Below are 18357 nucleotides of genomic sequence, written 5' to 3' on the forward strand. Positions count from 1 at the left end.
GCAACAACCTTGTTAGGGTGATGTTTCTCCATAAAGCTTTCCATCTTACCCCACATAGTAAAAATCTCTTTAATTTCTGAAGAAGGCACCTTCTTCCATCTCTCTTCCTCCTACTCTGCAGCAAGATTCTGAGCTGCAATGTGTTGCTCTTCCTGCTGAAGCTCTTGCAGCTCCTCAGTGGTGAGCTCTTCATTGTGGTCTTCCACCAATTCTTCCACATCCTCCAAACTCACATCCAACCCCATGGAACTCTCCAGTGCCACAATTGATTTTACAACAGACATAGGCTCATTAGGGTCAGTCCCAAATTCTTCAAAATCCCTCTTGTCTACACAATCTGGCCACAATTTTCTCCAGGCAGAGTTCAAAGTCCTGGTAGTCACTCCCTCCCAAGCCATACCTATAATGGTTATGCAGTGGAGGATGCTGAAGTGTTCTCTCCAAAATTCCCTTAGGGTCAAGTGAGTGTCTGTGGTCACAGTCAAGCACCTGTGAAACATTGCTTTTGTGTAGAGTTTTTTAAAGTTTGCAATAACCTGCTGGTCCATGGGTTGGAGGAGAGGAGTGGTATTCGGGGGCAAGAACTTTACTGTGATGAACCCAAACTCCTCGAAAATTAGGTCATCCAAGTTTGGAGGATGAGCAGGTGCATTGTCCATTACTAGCAGGCACTTGAGATCCAATTTCTTTTCCAGGAGATACTCCTTCACACTAGGGCTAAACACTTCATTGAACCACTCGACGAAAATTTCCCTCGTGACCCATGCCTTACTATTAGATTTCCAAAACACACACAATTTACTCTTCATAACATTGTTTTTCCTGAACACTCTGGGATTTTCAGAATGGTACACTAGTAATGGCTTCACTTTGAAATCCCCACTAGCATTAGCACAGAACATTAGCGTCAGCCTGTCTTTCATAGGCTTGTGTCCTGGCATTGCCTTTTCCTCTTGTGTAATGAGGTCCTCTTCGGCATTTTCTTCCAAAAGAGGCCTGTTTCGTCACAACTGAACACTTGTTCAGGTTTCAGTCCTTCAGCCTCCATGTACTCCTGTAATTCATGCACATATTTTTCAGCCGCCTTGTGGTCCGAACTGGCAGCCTCACCATGCCTTACCACACTGTGTATGCCAGTACGGTTCTTAAATCTCTCAAACCAGCCTTTGCTGGCCTTAAATTCACTCACTTCACCACTATTTGAGGGCAATTTCTTTACCAAATCTTCATGCAACTGCCTAGCCTTTTCACAAATAAACGAATTCATAAGAGTATCTCCTGCTAATTGTTTCTCATTTATCCACACCAATAATAACTTCTCAACCTCTTCCAGTACTGGTGATCTCATTTTTGTCAGCATAGTTACTCCCTTTGCAACAACAGCATCCTTTATTTCATTTTTCTTGACCACTATGGAACATAAGGTTGTGTAGGGTTTCTTATACATCCTGGACAGTTCGGCCACACTTGTACCACTTTCATATTGTTCAGTGATGGTTTTCTTAAATTCAATCGTATTTCTCACCTTCTTTACCACAGGCTTGGCACTAGGAGCTTTCTTTGGAGCCATGGTAGCTTATTTAGTACTTGCAAGCACTAAAATAAATGGAATATTATGAAATATTTCGCTGGAGCACGTGAGGGGACCTTTGCTCACTGGTAAACAATGCCAGACTGGCTGCCGCCCTGGCTCACGCCGTGGGTACGCGTCCCGGACGAACTACGACTCGCGAGTCAACCTATGAAAAGCGAGTCCATGTTTATACGAAAATACCTCTATGATTGGCGAATTTTACGATTGCCGGGAACTACGAAAAGCGGGGGACCACTGTACTTGGAAAATCCTAGAGGAATTAGAACCAAACATACACACGAAGATCACTCCCTACGACAGCAAAAGACTTGGCAGAAGATGCAACATTCGCCCAACGAAAAGCACGGGCGCCACGAGTACAGTAAGAAACAGCACAGTAAGTGTCAGAGGCTTAAAACTGTTCAACTGTCGCCTAGCATGCATAAGGGGGATTACCAATAGACCCTTGGCTGTCTTCAAGAAGGCACTTGACAAGCACTTAAGGACCCCAATGGAAATAAGTCACTCTGACTGTATTTGCGTTAGCCTGAATAAACTTACCTAAAGTCCGTACCTGACCAGCCGGGTTGTAGTTCATACGTCGGTTTACGTGCGGCCAACAATAACAGCTTGGTTGAACAGACCCTGATCAACCACGAGGCCTGGTCTCAGACCGGGCTGCGGGGGCGTTGACCCCCGAAACCCTCTAGGTAAACTCCAGGTAAACCACTACTCCCCTGCTTACTATTACTTCTACTACTATTATCACTACCATTATTACCTCTTCCTTATTTCTTCCTCTGTCTGTCCCGTCTCTGTCCCCCTCTTCCATATATACTGACTTTCTCAACTTTGTTAATGAATGGTTATAACTATGACCATAATTTTTAGAGGGGTTGGACTGGTAAGCCAGTGGAAGGCTTCGTTCAGATGACCGAAAGCTCTAACGACGGGTCATGTGACTAAGATCCCAGTCAGGAAACACTTGTCCTGTTTCCTGACAAACCTTACCTAACCTAACTTTGTGTGTTAGTGTGACTTGCCATTGGTTCAAGTCGGACAGAAACGTCGTCGTAAGTTTCTCTTATGTGCGGGATATCTATGTATTGTTCCAGTCACGATATTGTGCCTTTTTGTTCTTCGACTGTCCAGTATTATGCTCTGTACTAGACTGATAAAGCCACTGGCTGAGGAAGCGTCTCTACAAGAAAGATGCCCACGTTTTGCACATGTAACATTAATCTACTTAACCTTACTCCGCCATCGGTACTTGGGTGTCTTTGGTTACAGTCAGCCATACGCGTCACACAACCCAATATTAAGAGTTAACTGGCTCAGATATGATGCGCAACTGAAAGAAATGTACTGTTTTCACTAATATCTCGCAAAATAACATTGCGGACATAAAATACTTATTTTGTAGTGTACATAGGTTGAATGTATAATATAATGCAAATTCATAACTAACTTTTGCCGAGTTTTTTCCGCCGCTCCTGATGAACCAAACGTCTCATAAGTAAAAGTTACCCAAATGTTGCACATGTCTCTATATTAATTAAACAAGATATATGACTGGTGCCATAGTGCCCGGCCCGTGTCCAGTGCCTTTTGTGGAGTGCCACTTAATGCGCTGTATGAAGACAATTTTAAAAGTGCCTTATCCAAGGTAGAAACCAGCTATAGTTCATCTTATTTCAAACCAAAATCATACGACATTAATTACTTGTCGACTTATTTTAAAATTAAATATTCCCTCTCTTTTATCTGATATATAAGTGAAGCATAAAAATGACCAAATTTTGATTTCGTATTATGAGATTATTTTCGGCAGAAGATGGGCAAGGTTAGTGCAGGAGTTGCCATTGTAAACAAGGATTGATTGTGGTGGCTGAGGTGGGCTCTTTTGTTGGGAATTATTTGCCAAATTTGTGATTTCTGCCATGTTATGTGTCTGTTGAGGCAGTTGATATAGACCGAGTAAGTCTTGTGTATTAATGGAAATGATTTTTGATGTTTCTTGACATCACTGTTCATGTTTATTGCTACAACTGTATCACACGGTACAGATACGTCAATTAACACGAGAGAAGACTAATTTTAAAAATAGATATGTATAAAGAATAATTGAAATCAAGGTTTGAAGGACCCATAAAAACCATTGTATTAACGTGCTTTTTGATGATTTAAATATAAGTTCTCCATTTTACAAGATGTGCAGCTTTCTCTTTTACAGTATTTTTCATTGGAGTGACTCCTGGAAATAGTTCAAACTTTCGTAATATTACAATTCCTTATTTCAGAATTACTTTACATGCAAAGCATACAATAATCTGAAGGCCCATAGGATGCATACCATTTCAGGCATTAACTTAACCAAGATTTGATATTTATTTAACATTTCATGATATTTCAAAATTTAGATAAATTAATGTAGATAGGCATACAAAGAACACCTAATGCGAAGTGTTACGGCCATGTTTCTCACTCTAGCACTTTTATCAAGCTAATGCAGACAAACAAGGACACAGAGGTTATATAAAGGGAATATGATGATGTGCAGAAAGAAGGGTTAAGCCAAGAATAACAGTAATTATTGTAATAGTTGAAGTGATTTCTTCTTTGTCATTTTAGAGAGCATTTATATTTATTTTTCAGAGATGGTAGACTTGCATGTGTTCTGTGTGTGTAATTGTTGGAAATGGAGGTGAATGATGCTTCAAGGGATTTTTGTCTGTAAGTCCTTAATCACTTACACGGGTGTCATTCCATTTCACCAAGTAGCAGGTGGTATGGTGGTGTATACATACATTGTTCAGGTTGTTACATCTGTATACATGAATGTGCTTGTTTGGATGTATCTTTCAGTTTCATGCTGTTTTTCCATTGTATGCCTTGTCACACCCTCCAAAAGGAATTATGTAAGTCCCTTCAATGACTGATTCTAGGTTTTCCACCTTGGTCATGGTGAGATCTTTGATAGATGTACTAAGTGCCATGGCAATTAGTGTTACCTTGTGTGAATGCTTTGAAAATGTTTAGGGCAACTTTGTGTCAGTGCATGGAGGATTGATGTGAAGGGCTCATTTCTTGCAGTCTTTGACAAAGGAAGGAAGGAAGGAAGGTGTAGCTCAGTGAAGGTTTCATAGTTTTATATGTTTATTTTATATTTAAGAAGGTCAGTGGCTTGTGTGGTGGGTACATTTGAAAAAAGGAAAGTAACATCAAGAATACTTAGTTTCTTATTCTAGAAAGGGAAGTCTCTAATGTAGTTAAGGAGGGTGTCCCATGGCCTGGTAGCAGTGGTCTTAGTTCACAAGCTGAGTGTCTGTGGTTTGATCCCCAGCAAGGGTGGAAACATTGGGTGTGTTTCCTTATACCTGCTGTCCCATTCACCTAGCAAACAAGTAGGTACCTGGGTGTTAGTTGACTGCTGAGGGTTGCATCCTGGGGACAAGATTTAAGGACCCCAATGGAAATAAGACAGTCCTCGATGATGCACTGACACTTGGGTTATCCTGGGTGGCTAACCCTCTGGGGTTAAAAATCTGAACAAAATCGTATCTTAATCTTAACCTGAATACTAGAGATGGATGATGGTTCCCAGTAGGCAGGAAAGTTTGGTGAGGCTTCTGGTTAAATTATATGGTGTATTGCCTATACCTGATGTGATTGGTCATAGGAGTATGTTTTGTTCATGGGTCTTGGGCAGTCTGTACATGTGTGAAGATTTAGGGTTACTAGGAATTAATATACAGTAGTAACTCTATATGGAAACCTAAATAGAATTTTTTTTTAGGCATAAGGCAGGCATGCTAACCACTACCCCATCCAGCATATTACTTACATCAATGATTTCTTTCATGACAATAATAAAACACTCAAATAACAGTACTGTAGTGTAAATTTGTTTTAGGTAAATTAACCAAGTAAAATGCATTGCCTGAATCTACAATGGCAGATGTTGAGAGGATTATCATATTATATTTAAATAAATTGTCCCATGATTTTGTAAACTTGAATTAAAAATAATTATTTTGTTTCACAGATAGCCCCCAAAGATGAGTTATAACAGAGGCCGAGGGTTTGGTTTTGGAGGCTTTTCATTTGCCAGAAAACAAGAGGCAATTCCACCGCCACCCAATGCCACCCTTAGCAAGCATGGCTATCACACAATGACAGCCATTAGCCAAAATGCAATTTCTGGAGGATGCGGCTATGGCCAACCCCGCAAGAGACCAAGGGATGAAGATGAGTATGTCTTATTCTGGATTTTGCTCTATACTAAGCTACCCTGATATGTTTTCTTCGACAATACATTCTGGATTGAAAGTGGGAAGTAAAAGAAATTATATACAGTAATTTAATATTTATACATAATAAGCAACTCATTGGAGCAACAAAATTTTGAGTGTGCAGGACTGTATAGAGTGTTGTATATGTATACAGTACAGTATAGGTATTTGATACCATTTGTTTCTTTTGCTAACTTTTTTCAGAATTTATAATTTAATAAATTGAAAATATATTATGTGGTACAAAAATATTGTTTTCTGCTTATGTGGACTCCTGGTGACTGCTTTATAAATTTACATTGTTTTTATATTTGGGTTTAATATTTATTTGCTGAAAATAAAAATATCGTGTAACATTACTGCAAGTATTTTAAAGGATTTTCACTTCTCTCCCTGTGCTCAGGCATTCACAATGGTGTACTGTACCTCAGTTATGCTCAGAGCTCAGGATTTCTTTACTTCCCATTTTGTATTTACATTTAACATTGCTTTACTATTGCTTTAGTGGGTAAGTCTTGCAACCTGGATCTACTATATCAACAAATAACACCTTTAATTTTTTAACACTAAAGCCATCTCCCACTGAGGTAGGGCAACCCGACAAAGAAGACAACACTTTCATTGTCACTCATTCAATCACTGTCTTGCCAAAAGAAAGCCAACATCACAGCTCAGATGACCCTCCAAATTGCAACATCCCACCCCTCATTTAGAGTGCAGGCACTGTGCTGACCACCTCAAGTGTGTCTAACTGCTTCCTTGTATCTCTTCACAAATGTTACCATGATCATACTCCAACAGCACATCAAATGATGCCTGTCTAACACACACTAATTAAAACTATAGTAACATCTTTTTGACAGATCTTGCTTTTATTTTTGGGTCCATTCTTAAGTAAGATTTTTTTCTGTCAGAGGACTGTTAGGCTATCAACACTGTGGTCTTTCTAATATTTTTTGGGGGTTGAGACATACATGGATGCTTCTTTGAATTAAGCATGTGAATTGGTAGTTTATATTTGTATTCCTACCTCAGTATTATTTGGATTTGCACCTATTTTCAATTTTGTACTAGGTCACAAAATTTTCTTCTTTGTTGTAAAGTGTGATGATGAACCTTATTGTTTTCTTTAATGACAAATTTGAGATATGATATCAAGATTTTTCCCATTTATATTGTACTACTGAGTGATGGTATTGGCTTTATTAAACACTCGGTAATCTTGCAGCTTAAATATTTGATTGGTTATGTAAATATTTTAGAGAAGACCAGCATATTGAATTTTTCAAGTATTAGACTAATATTAACTTTTGTTTTTCTTTTTGGGCCACCCTGCCTCGGTGGGATATGACCAGTTTGTTGAAAGAAGAAAGAAAAAGAAGACTAATATTGATTTCATTGATGAAAGTGAAATTACAATTGCTTTTTTTTTTTTATCAAAGCAGAACTTTTAACTGTCACCTGTCCAGTATTGCTGTTTGAGAGCTGTTTTATTTGATAGACAGCACTTTCGTTGCTCACCATAATGGCTCATGAATTCCTCAGAAATTAAATATTTAAGTCTCCAAAGGACTAGTTGTGAGGCTTTTTATGTTTATTCTTTATCTAAAAAATGTTTTCGTGATTTTGCAAGTCATAAATGTTTCTTATATATATTTTTTAACACATCGGCCGTTTCCCACCAAGGCAGGGTGGCCCGAAAAAGAAAAACTTTCATCATCATTCACTCCATCACTGTCTTGCCAGAGGCATGCCTACACTACAGTTATAAAACTGCAACATTAATACCCCTCCTTCAGAGTGCAGCACTGTACTTTCCATCTCCAGGAATCAAGTCCACCCTGCCAGTTTCCCTGAATCCCTTCATAAATGTTATCTTGCTTACACTCCAACAGCATGTCAAATCATAAAAACCATTTATCTCCATTCGCTCCTGTCTAACATGCTCACATACTCTTGCTGGAAGTCCAAGCCCCTCGCACACAAAACCACCTTTACCCCCTCCCTCCAACCTTTCCTAGGCCAATCCCTACCATGCCCTCCCTCCACTACAGATTTGTATACTCTCGAAGTCATTCTATTTTGTTCCACCCTCTCTGCATGTCCAAACCATCTCAATAACCCCTCCTCAGCCCTCTGGATAATAGTTTTGGTAATCCCACACCTCCTCCTAATCTCCAAACTACAGATTCTCTGCATTATATTCACACCACACATTGCAATCAGACATGACATCTCCACTGCCTCCAGGCTTCTCCTTGTTGCAACATTCACAACCCATGCCTCACACCCATACAAGAACGTTGGTATAACTATACTTTCATCCATTCGCCTCCTTGCTTTCATGGATAAAGTTCTTTGTCTCCACAGACTCCTCAGTGCACCACTCACCTTTTTCCCCTTGTCAGTTCCATGATTCACCTCATCCTTCATAGACCCAACTGCTGACACATCCATTCCCAAATATCTGAACACATTCACCTGCTCCATACGCTCTCCCTCCAGTGTGATATCCAATCTTCCGTTACCTAATTTTTTGTTATTCTCATCACCTTACTCTTTCCTACATTCACTTTTAACTTCCTTCTTTTACATACCCTGCCAAACTCATCAACCAACCTCTGCAACTTCTCTTCAGAATCTCCCAAAAGCACAGTGTCATCAACAAAGAGAAACTGAGACAACTCCCACTTTGTGTTAGATTCTTTATCTTTATATATTTTATCTTTATCTTTATATACTTTATTTTATTTTGTATTTTAGCCATTCATCAGTTATTTTAATTATTTATTTACAGTATATTGATTTATTATTTTGTCTTCGTATGTACTGTTTTATTTTCATATTGTATATATTAGCTACCATTAAAAGTAGGAGCTACTTATGAGAGAAATTTTGAAATTGTGTGATTTAGCAGCATATAGTATTATGCTATATCCTAAATTTTACAGGTATTTTGACGATGAGGATGAAAGCTTTGAGGGTGCATATCAGCCTGCCCCTGGCAGCCCAGGACCTCAGAGAAAGGATTCCTCAGATTCTGATGAAGATCCACTGGATGCCTTCATGGCTGGAATTGAACAGGAGGTGAAACCTTTTTGCTTTTCTCAAGTTGTGAGCTATGTATTGGAGCAGCAGCAGCCCGAAAAATTTTCAGTGTTTTGTGACTTGATTAATGTGTACAAAAAATCTGTGTTCTTGCATATATATAATGGATGGGTAGAGCGTATATGCTTAGCTTCAGTCAGCACTTTTTTAAAGTGACATATAAAGCATGCTGTACCAAGTTTACTTTTAACCTTTTCGTTGCCCAGACCCCTGATCTGAAACTTGTCCATGGGGTCCAAGAATTTTCAAAAAATATGTGTTATTTTTTTTTCTTATGAAATGGTAGATAGTCTTTTTCTGAAGATAATAAAACAGAAAGTATGAAATTTTATAGAAAACTGATGAAATTACGCTTTTGTGAATTTTGCCATGTTGGCAATATTTACGCATCAGTGATTTTTGCCCACTTTGAGCCCTATTTTAGGCCAATTATATTGCTCCAGTTGACAAAATTCTTAGCTATTTCACTAGTATGTCTTCCATTTTATTGACTGATCACAAGAAATTGCCCAGTCAACTATTTCAACTACCCAGTAAAATGATCAGAAATTGGGAATTTGGTCAACTTCACACAAATTTCAGAATATTCCAGTTTCAAAATAGGGTCCAGAATAAACAAAACAGGCATTCCAGGCACTAAAATAACATTTCCTCTGTTCATTAGTTATGTTCCCAGGTTTTACATATGAAAACTTTTATGAAAAATTTTACGTATGAAAAATTTTATTCACACAATAAAAATAGAAGATTTACTATTATGCAATATTGTAATAATTGTATAAATAATATCAGTGAGTTCGTGAATACACATTAGGCCCACCAGTTGGATGCGTATTAGACGAGTGACGTGATTTGTTACCTCTTGAATATTGGCAAAAATCGAACATTTCCGCTACTTTGAGCTCAGTTTCAAGCTATTTTCAGTTCTGAAACCAGTCAAAGTCATCTCTATTTATGTAATGTATCTTCCATTCTATCATATGAAACCAAGTAACTGAGAATAGAACCATAAAAATCATACAAAATAGCTGTTTTAAACCAAGAACACAGTCACAGTTTTTTCTCATTATGCACTGTGTGCTGCAGGATATTTTTATGTGGTGCACACTTACCGCATACGCCCATTCTCTCAAATCTAGGCCCAAACTTACCGTTCACAGCTTATCTGAGTGAACTGAACTCATGGTGTAGTATTATGGCATGACCAGTGAACTGAGAGCCTCAGTACTACAGTACGGCCAGTGAAATGGTTAAAACAAAATATGTTTGAGAGTTTTACATATGTTATCAGTTTTATGTTATGCAAAATAGCAAAGATGACTACTGAATGATGAAGTAAAGGGTGTGATAAAAGAGAAAAAGTTAGCTTGTGAGAGGTTTTTACAAAGCAGAAGTGTTATAAGAAGAGTAGAGTATATAGAGAGTAAAAGAAAGGTGAAGAGAGCGGTGAGAGAGTGCAAAAGGAGAGCAGATGATAGAGTGGGAGAGGCACTGTCAAGAAATTTTAATGAAAATAAGAAAAAATTTTGGAGTGAGTTAAACAAGTTAAGAAAGCCTAGGGAACGAATGGATTTGTCAGTTAAAAACAGAGTAGGGGAGTTAGTAGATGGGGAGATGGAGGTATTGGGTAGATGGCGAGAATATTTTGAGAAACTTTTAAATGTCGACGAAGAAAGGGAGGCAGTAATTTCATGCACTGGCCAGGGAGGTATACCATCTTTTAGGAGTGAAGAAGAACAGGATGTGAGTATGTGGGAGGTGCATGAGGCATTATGTAGAATGAAAGGGGGTAAAGCAGCTGGAACTGACGGAATCATGACAGGAATGTTAAAAGCAGGGGATGATATAGTGTTGGAGTGGTTGGTATTTTTGTTTAATAAATGTATGAAAGAGGGGAGAGTACCTAGGGATTAGCAGAGAGCATGTATAGTCCCTTTATATAAAGGGAAAGGGGGCAAAAGTGATTGTAAAAATTATAGAGGAATAAGTTTACTGAGTATACCAGGAAAAGTGTACGGTAGGGTTATTATTGAAAGAATTAGAGGTAAGACAGGATGTAGGATTGCAGATGAGTAAGGTTTTAGAGTGGGTAGGGGATGTGTAGATCAAGTGTTTACATTGAAGCGTATGTGTGAACAGTATTAAGATAATGGTAGGGAAGTTTTTATTGCATTTATGGATTTAGAAAAAGCATATGATAGAGTGGATAGAGGAGCAATGTGGCAGATGTTGCAAGCATATGGAATAGTTGGCAAGTTACTAAATGCTGTAAAGAGTTTTTATGAGGATAGTGAGGCTCAGGTTAGGGTGTGTAGAAGAGATGGAGACTACTTCCCAGTAAAAGTAGGTCTTAGACAGGGATGTGTAATGTCACCATGGCTGTTTAATATATTTATAGATGGGGTTGTAAAAGAAGTAAAATGCTAGGGTGTTCAGGAGAGGGGTGGGATTAAATTATGGGGAATCAAATACAAAATGGGAATTGACACAGTTACTTTTTGCTGATGATACTGTGCTTATGGGAGATTCTAAAGAAAAATTGCAAAGGTTAGTGGACGAGTTTGGGAGTGTGTGTGTGAAGGTAGAAAGTTGAAAGTGAACATAGAAAAGAGTAAGGTGATGAGGGTGTCAAATGATTTAGATAAAGAAAAATTGGATATCAAATTGGGGAGGAGGAGTATGGAAGAAGTGAATGTTTTCAGATATTTGGGAGTTGACGTGTCAGCGGATGGATTTATGAAAGATGAGGTTAATCATAGAATTGATGAGGGAAAACAGGCGAGTGGTGCGTTGAGGTATATGTGGAGACAAAAAAACGTTATCTATGGAGGCAAGGAAGGGAATGTATGAAAGTATAGTAGTACCAACACTCTTATATTGGTGTGAAGCTTGGGTGGTAAATGCTGCAGCGAGGAGGAGGTTGGAGGCAGTGGAGATGTCCTGTCTAAGGGCAGTGTGTGGTGTAAATATTATGCAGAAAATTCTGAATGTGGAAATTAGGAGAAGGTGTGGAGTTAATTAAAGTATTAGTCAGAGGGCTGAAGAGGGGTTGTTGAGGTGGTTTGGTCATTTAGAGAGAATGGATCAAAGTAGAATGACATGGAGAGCGTGTAGGGGAAGGAAGGCGGGGCAGGGGTCGTCCTCAAAAAGGTTGGAAGGAAGGGGTAAAGGAGGTTTTGTGGGCGAGGGGTTTGAACTTCCAGCAAGCATGAGTGAGCTTGTTTGATAGGAGTGAATGGAGACGAATGGTATTTGGAACCTGACGAGCTGTTGGAGTGTGAGCAGGGTAATGTTTTGTGAAGGGATTCGGGGAAACCGGTTATTTTTATATAGCCAGACTTGTGTCCTGGAAATGGGAAGTACAATGCCTGCACTCTAAAGGAGGGGTTCGGGATATTGGCAGTTTGGAGGGATATGTTGTGTATCTTCATACGTATATGCTTCTAAGCTGTTGTATTCTGGGCACCTCTGCAAAAACAGTGATTATGTGTGAGTGAGGTGAAAGTGTTGAATGATGATGAAAGTATTTTCTTTTTGGGGATTTTCTTTCTTTTTGGGTCACCCTGCCTCGGTGGGAGATGGCCAACTTGTTGAAAAAAAAAAAATAAAAACTACTGAATATAAATTATTGATGAAAAATCATGTATATTTAGGGCAACTATTTTTTTGTTTTTAATATTGGATAAATAATGATAGATAATTTGAAATTTGTACAGGTTAAAAGAACTAAAGGCAAAGGCGCAGGAGACAAAAAAGAAATAAAAGGGGTCCGAGATGACATAGATGAAGAGGATGATGAAGAATCGTACTACAGATACATACAGGAGAACCCCAATGCTGGAAGGTAAGATGTAATAAATTTTGCATAATTGGTGGGAAAAACATGCAAACTTTTTTTCTTTTCACCTTTAAGTATAATTTTGTTAAAAGGAATAGTAATATGCTATTAATAATAGTGGTGAATTATTAACCTCTTTTCATTCATATTGTTGTGACTTGATGCAGATTCTTTGCAAAACACTGAAGATACTTTCATTCTAGTTTTATTTACATCCTACAACTGCTCTCACTCATTTCAGTCAAAAGAACAAATATTTTTTGTACTCAGATTTTTTTTGCTTGGTTCATGTTAAATTTTATTTGTCTCATTTATGATGCTTATCATTTTATATTTTCTCAGATTTACTCAAGTGTTTTTTCTCAGCATTTTCATACTATGCTCGCATTAACTTTCACAAATTAATATTCTTGTGAATGTATAAAAAAAAGTATTTAACAGGCAACAAGAGGATAGCGAAGATGAGATAGAATATGACGAAGATGGAAATCCTATTGCTCCAAAGAAACCAAAGTATATAGATCCACTGCCACCTATTGACCACAGCACCATCGAGTATTCAGAATTTACGAAAAACTTCTATCAAGAGCATGAGGATATTGCTGCTCTTTCACCCTCTCAGGTTCATGAGCTGAGAAACAAGCTAGGGATTAAGGTATGCAATTGCCAGGTGTTAAATGTTTATTGTGACTTTTTTTTTTTTCTTTAAGAAACACTTACACCAATATTGCTGGAACAATTTATGTCTATGGTATTCATAAATTGGAAATTGAAACAGAATGATGCTTCTGTCCTTCCTGGATGTGTGACATGTTTGGCTCAGCTTCCGAAGCAGGGCCTGTCGTTAGTAAATCATCTCACGGTTTTAAGCAAAAAATCCCAGTTTTATTCACCAGTCTAGGGATTTGGTAAAACAAATGTAAAATGTACTTAGCTTTATTGCAAAAAAAGACTTTTCTTTCAACAAATATTGTGTATTTACAGTATGCATGAGAAACAACAGTCACAATATATAACACAAAGTAATATTTTACCTGATTACAGTATTAATGCATATGCATTAATACTGTATATATTAATACTTATGCTGGGCATATGCTCACCATAAATTGATAAACTCACAAGTGATAACTAGTCTTAGTCTAAACCCAACTAATCATCTAAAGGTATATCATATAAACTCTTAAAACCTGCTAAGTATCAAGGTATGCCTCACAAAATCATAATGACACAATTGCAAACAAACCATACTATGGGTGGGGCTTGAACTCGTGGTCAGAGAGCCATAAAACTCCAGACTGACATGTTAGCCACTGGGCCAGCTGGCTACAATAAGATTCATCTAACTAGGTATATATATACACCATAGGAAGGTTAGCACAGGCACAGTGGTTCTTATGCTAACCTTCCTATGATGCATAAATATACCTAGATGGATGAATCTTATTGTAGCCAGCTGGCCCAGTGGCTAATGCGTCAGTCTGGAGTTTTACGACTCTGACTGCGGGTTCAAGCCCCGCCCGTGGTATAGTTTCTCAGGTATGCAACTGACATGCCCACTGCATATGTATGGAGGTCCAAGATACTATTGCAGTGACTAAATTACACAAAATACACTGTGCAGACACCAACATGGCAGTCAGAGACAAAGTATATTCATATTTGGAAAAGGCCGAGTTCACAAAGCTGATCAAATGTTAAGTCCGCACACTTTGAAGTATGCAGAAGCAACCTCAGAGACAGAGTTCACACAAGGCAATGTATAGGCAAAGTGTTTGTGTGTGTGTTGCCACTGTAACTAAAATGAGATTCTAGACCAGACCATACTGCTTAAACCTAATTTAACATACATGACCGTACAGACCAAATAGGCTCTTTCCACACAATGAACATAAGTTACAGACACATGACAGTGCCAAAAAATAACATTGTGTAAAAAGATGTTTGTGTGTAAGGCTGTTAACAGTTATTGGCAAAATGGCAAATGAGCTCTTGAGTGAGTGTATGTGGCACCAGACAAGCCTAGCTCTGGAAGTAGGAAAAACTCAGTACTCATCAAAGGTTATCAAAGGGGTAGGGTACTACAAGAGTTGAGCCCCACACACACTTATTAAGTAGATAGTGTAAGCTGGCACCAGCTCCATCCTCTGGCACACACAATGCTACAAACTGATATCAGACACTGTACAATGCTTAAAAATGATAAATACAGAGACAATAATATGGCTTACTACAATAGAGGGCCTAGACATTCCCTGCTGACAGACAGTGATGAGTAACATTTGTCACAATAACACAATCATAACACTAAACAAACACCAAATAATGTACTACTATATGTTGTACCAGACTATAAATAAAGTTGCAGTTTATTGAGGACTTGATAAAGATCCATGATGGTCCACCATCACTACCATCCTCTACCACCATCTTTACCACCCTCTACCACCATCACTACCACCCTCTACCACCATCACAACCACAACCACCCTCTACCACCATCACTACCACTACCACACTCTACCACCCTCTACCACCATCACATTGAGGACTTGATAAAGATCCTTGACAGACCAAAAAATTGTCTATTTTCCATTGTCAATTTATGGATATGGATTAGTTATAAATATGTTTTCTTGTTTGTTGGAAGTGTTAGCAATGAGAATTGAAGTATTAATTTTTTTTTAAATTTTAAATACAGTACATATTCACCAAATAAATTGTCAACATTTTTTATATAGGTGCATTATAGGGTTTAGTAGCAAATTCATATTTGTAGATAGTAGTTATCAGTTATTTGTTCTCTTAGGTAATATATATTGCATATCATTTACCATTGTAGGTAGTAGGTTGGTAGACAGCAGCCGCCCAGGGAGGTACTTCCGTCCTGCCAAGTGAGTGTAAAACGAAAGCCTGTAATTGTTTTACATGATGGTAGGATTGCTTGTGTCCATTTTTCTGTCTCACAAACACGCAAGATTTCAGGTACGTCTTGCTACTTCTACTTACATTTAGGTCACACTACACATACATGTACAAGCATATATATACACACCCCACTGGGTTTTCTTCTATTTTCTTACTAGTTCTTGTTCTTGTTTATTTCCTCTTACCTCCATGGGGAAGTGGAACAGAATTCTTCCTCCGTAAGCCATGCGTGTTGTAAGAGGCAACTAAAATGCCAGGAGCAAGGGGCTAGTAACCCCTTCTCCTGTATATATTACTAAATGTAAGAGGAGAAACTTTCGTTTTTCCTTTTGGGCCACCCCGCCTCGGTGGGATACGGCCGGTGTGTTAAAAAAAAAAAAAATTTACCATTGTAGGTAGTAGGTTGGTAGACAGCAGCTGCCCAGGGAGGTACTACCATCCTGCCAAGTGAGTGTAAAACAGAAACCTGTAATTGTTTTACATGATGGTAGGATTGCTGGTGTCTTTTTTTCTGTCTAATAAACATGCAAGATTTCAGGTACGTCTTGCTACTTCTACTTACACTTAGGTCACACTACACATACATGTACAAACGTATATATATATACACCCCTCTGGGTTTTCTTCTATTTTCTTTCTAGTTCTTGTTCTTGTTTATTTCCTCTTATCTCCATGGGAAAGCGGAACAGAATTCTTCCTCCGTAAGCCATGTGTGTTGTAAGAGGCGACTAAAATGCCGGGTGCAAGGGCCTAGTAACCCCTTCTCCTGTATAAATTACTAAATTTAAAAAGAGAAACTTTCGTTTTTCTTTTTGGGCCACCCTGCCTTGGTGGGATACGGCCAGTTTGTTGAAAAAAAAAATATATTCATAGTTTTTTATTAATAATAATTCATTAAAGTTTTTATTAAAATAATGTAAAATGTATTTATCATTAAGTGATTATGAAAAAGGTTTTTTGTAGCTACATGATGCTTTGTGAAATTATGTAATGTATGATGTGCAGAAATAGATCTAGTAATACTATGAATTACTGTTAAAAATAAAATGTTATTAATGTTAAAAGTAAGAGTAAATTGTTTGGTTGAAGTTGGGTTTGAGTATAGATGCATAATACTGTACTATCATAGGGAGAATGATATCTTTGAGCAGAGGAGCAATAAAATGTTTATGGAATATATGCAGACAGTTATCAGTTTTGTAAATAATCATTTACTCTATTGTATACAGGTTACAGGTTTTGATGCCCCTAAGCCAGTTACCAGTTTTGGTCACTTTGGCTTTGATGAAGCCCTGATGAAAGCCATTCGTAAATCCGATTACACTCAACCTACTCCTATTCAGTCCCAGTCAGTTCCAATTGCATTAAGTGGAAGAGATGCTATTGGCATTGCAAAAACTGGCAGTGGTAAGACTGCAGCCTTTATTTGGCCAATGCTGGTACATATTATGGATCAGAGAGAGTTAGCACCAGAAGAAGGGCCAATTGGTCTAATTTTGGCACCCACCCGCGAGCTGGCACAGCAGATTTATACTGAGGCCCGAAGATTTGGCAAAGTTTATAACATCCAGGTAAGTTACATAAAATAAATTTCTCATTTTAATATATTGGAGGTGCTTACAGCCTTGACAAATTAGTATGTACCACCTGCATGTGTAAAATTTATTATAATCAAAAAAGAAGCGCTAAGCCACAAGGACTATACAGTGCATGTGTAAAAGCATTGATGACTTTAATATTTGGGGGAATTTGTCATATATACTCAGATGTTACATGTAATCTTCATTTCATATTCAGTGTGTTTTCATGGGAAATGCTTTTTTTTTTTAAACAAACTGGCTGTATCCCACCGGGGCAGGGTGACCTAAAAAGAAAAACAACAGTTTTTCTTTTTAAATTTAATTATATGCAGGTATTATTATTATTATTATTATTATTATTATTATTATTATTATTACAAAATTAAAGATAATTTTGCTTACTCATCTTACCATAGAAATTGATATACCCATAAATTTGAATCTACCCAAGGACCTATGAAACCAGGGCCTAGAGCCTGTAATATGGCATCGAGTACAATAAAATGATAAGATGGATGAGGGTTAACATAGTGTGTGGTAATATAGTAGACAGAACCGCCCAGAGAAGTACTACCATACTGCCAAGTGAGTGTAAAACGGAGGCCTGTATTTGTTTTACATGATGGTAGGATTGCTGGTGTCTTTGCTCTGTCTCATAAACATGCAAGATATCAGGTACGTTTTGCTACACATTTATGTATACACGCTCATCTGAGTTTTCTGTGATTTTATCTTAATAGTTCTTGTTCTTATTACTTTTAATTTCATATCCATGGGGAAGTGGAATAAGAATCTTTCCTCCGTAAGCCATGCGTGTTGTAAAAGTCACTTAAAATGCTGGGAGCAATGGGCTAGTAACAACTTTTCCTGTACGTATACCCTACTAAAAAGAAAAAGAAGAAAAACGTCAAAGTGGGATGTTTGAATGTGTGTGGATGTAGTGCATTGATAAGAAAGAGATGATTGTGGATGTTATGAATGAAAAGAAGCTGGATGTCCTGGCTTTAAGTGAAACAAAGCTGAAGGGGAAAGGGGAGT

The 18357-nt window shown here is 38.0% G+C and overlaps 1 protein-coding gene across 3 annotated transcripts in view; it reads left to right on the forward strand.

The window, feature by feature from the left end:
* Positions 1-18357, forward strand: part of LOC128691568 (ATP-dependent RNA helicase DDX42) — a 56866-nt gene that overhangs the window by 5001 nt on the left and 33508 nt on the right. Inside the window, exons 1-6 of one of the 3 annotated variants that reach the window (XM_070088736.1) lie at positions 3418-3466; positions 5619-5825; positions 8817-8952; positions 12690-12817; positions 13253-13466; positions 16969-17310. In XM_070088736.1, coding sequence (XP_069944837.1) covers positions 5632-5825; positions 8817-8952; positions 12690-12817; positions 13253-13466; positions 16969-17310 — 1014 coding nt within the window. In that variant the 5' untranslated portion in view covers positions 3418-3466; positions 5619-5631. Of the gene's footprint in view, positions 1-3417; positions 3551-5618; positions 5826-8816; positions 8953-12689; positions 12818-13252; positions 13467-16968; positions 17311-18357 lie in introns of those variants that run through there. The other 2 variants (XM_070088735.1, XM_070088738.1) reach the window with 2 other exon arrangements.

The sequence above is a fragment of the Cherax quadricarinatus genome, chromosome 26, assembly GCF_038502225.1.
Source record: "Cherax quadricarinatus isolate ZL_2023a chromosome 26, ASM3850222v1, whole genome shotgun sequence".
NCBI lineage: Eukaryota > Metazoa > Arthropoda > Malacostraca > Decapoda > Parastacidae > Cherax > Cherax quadricarinatus.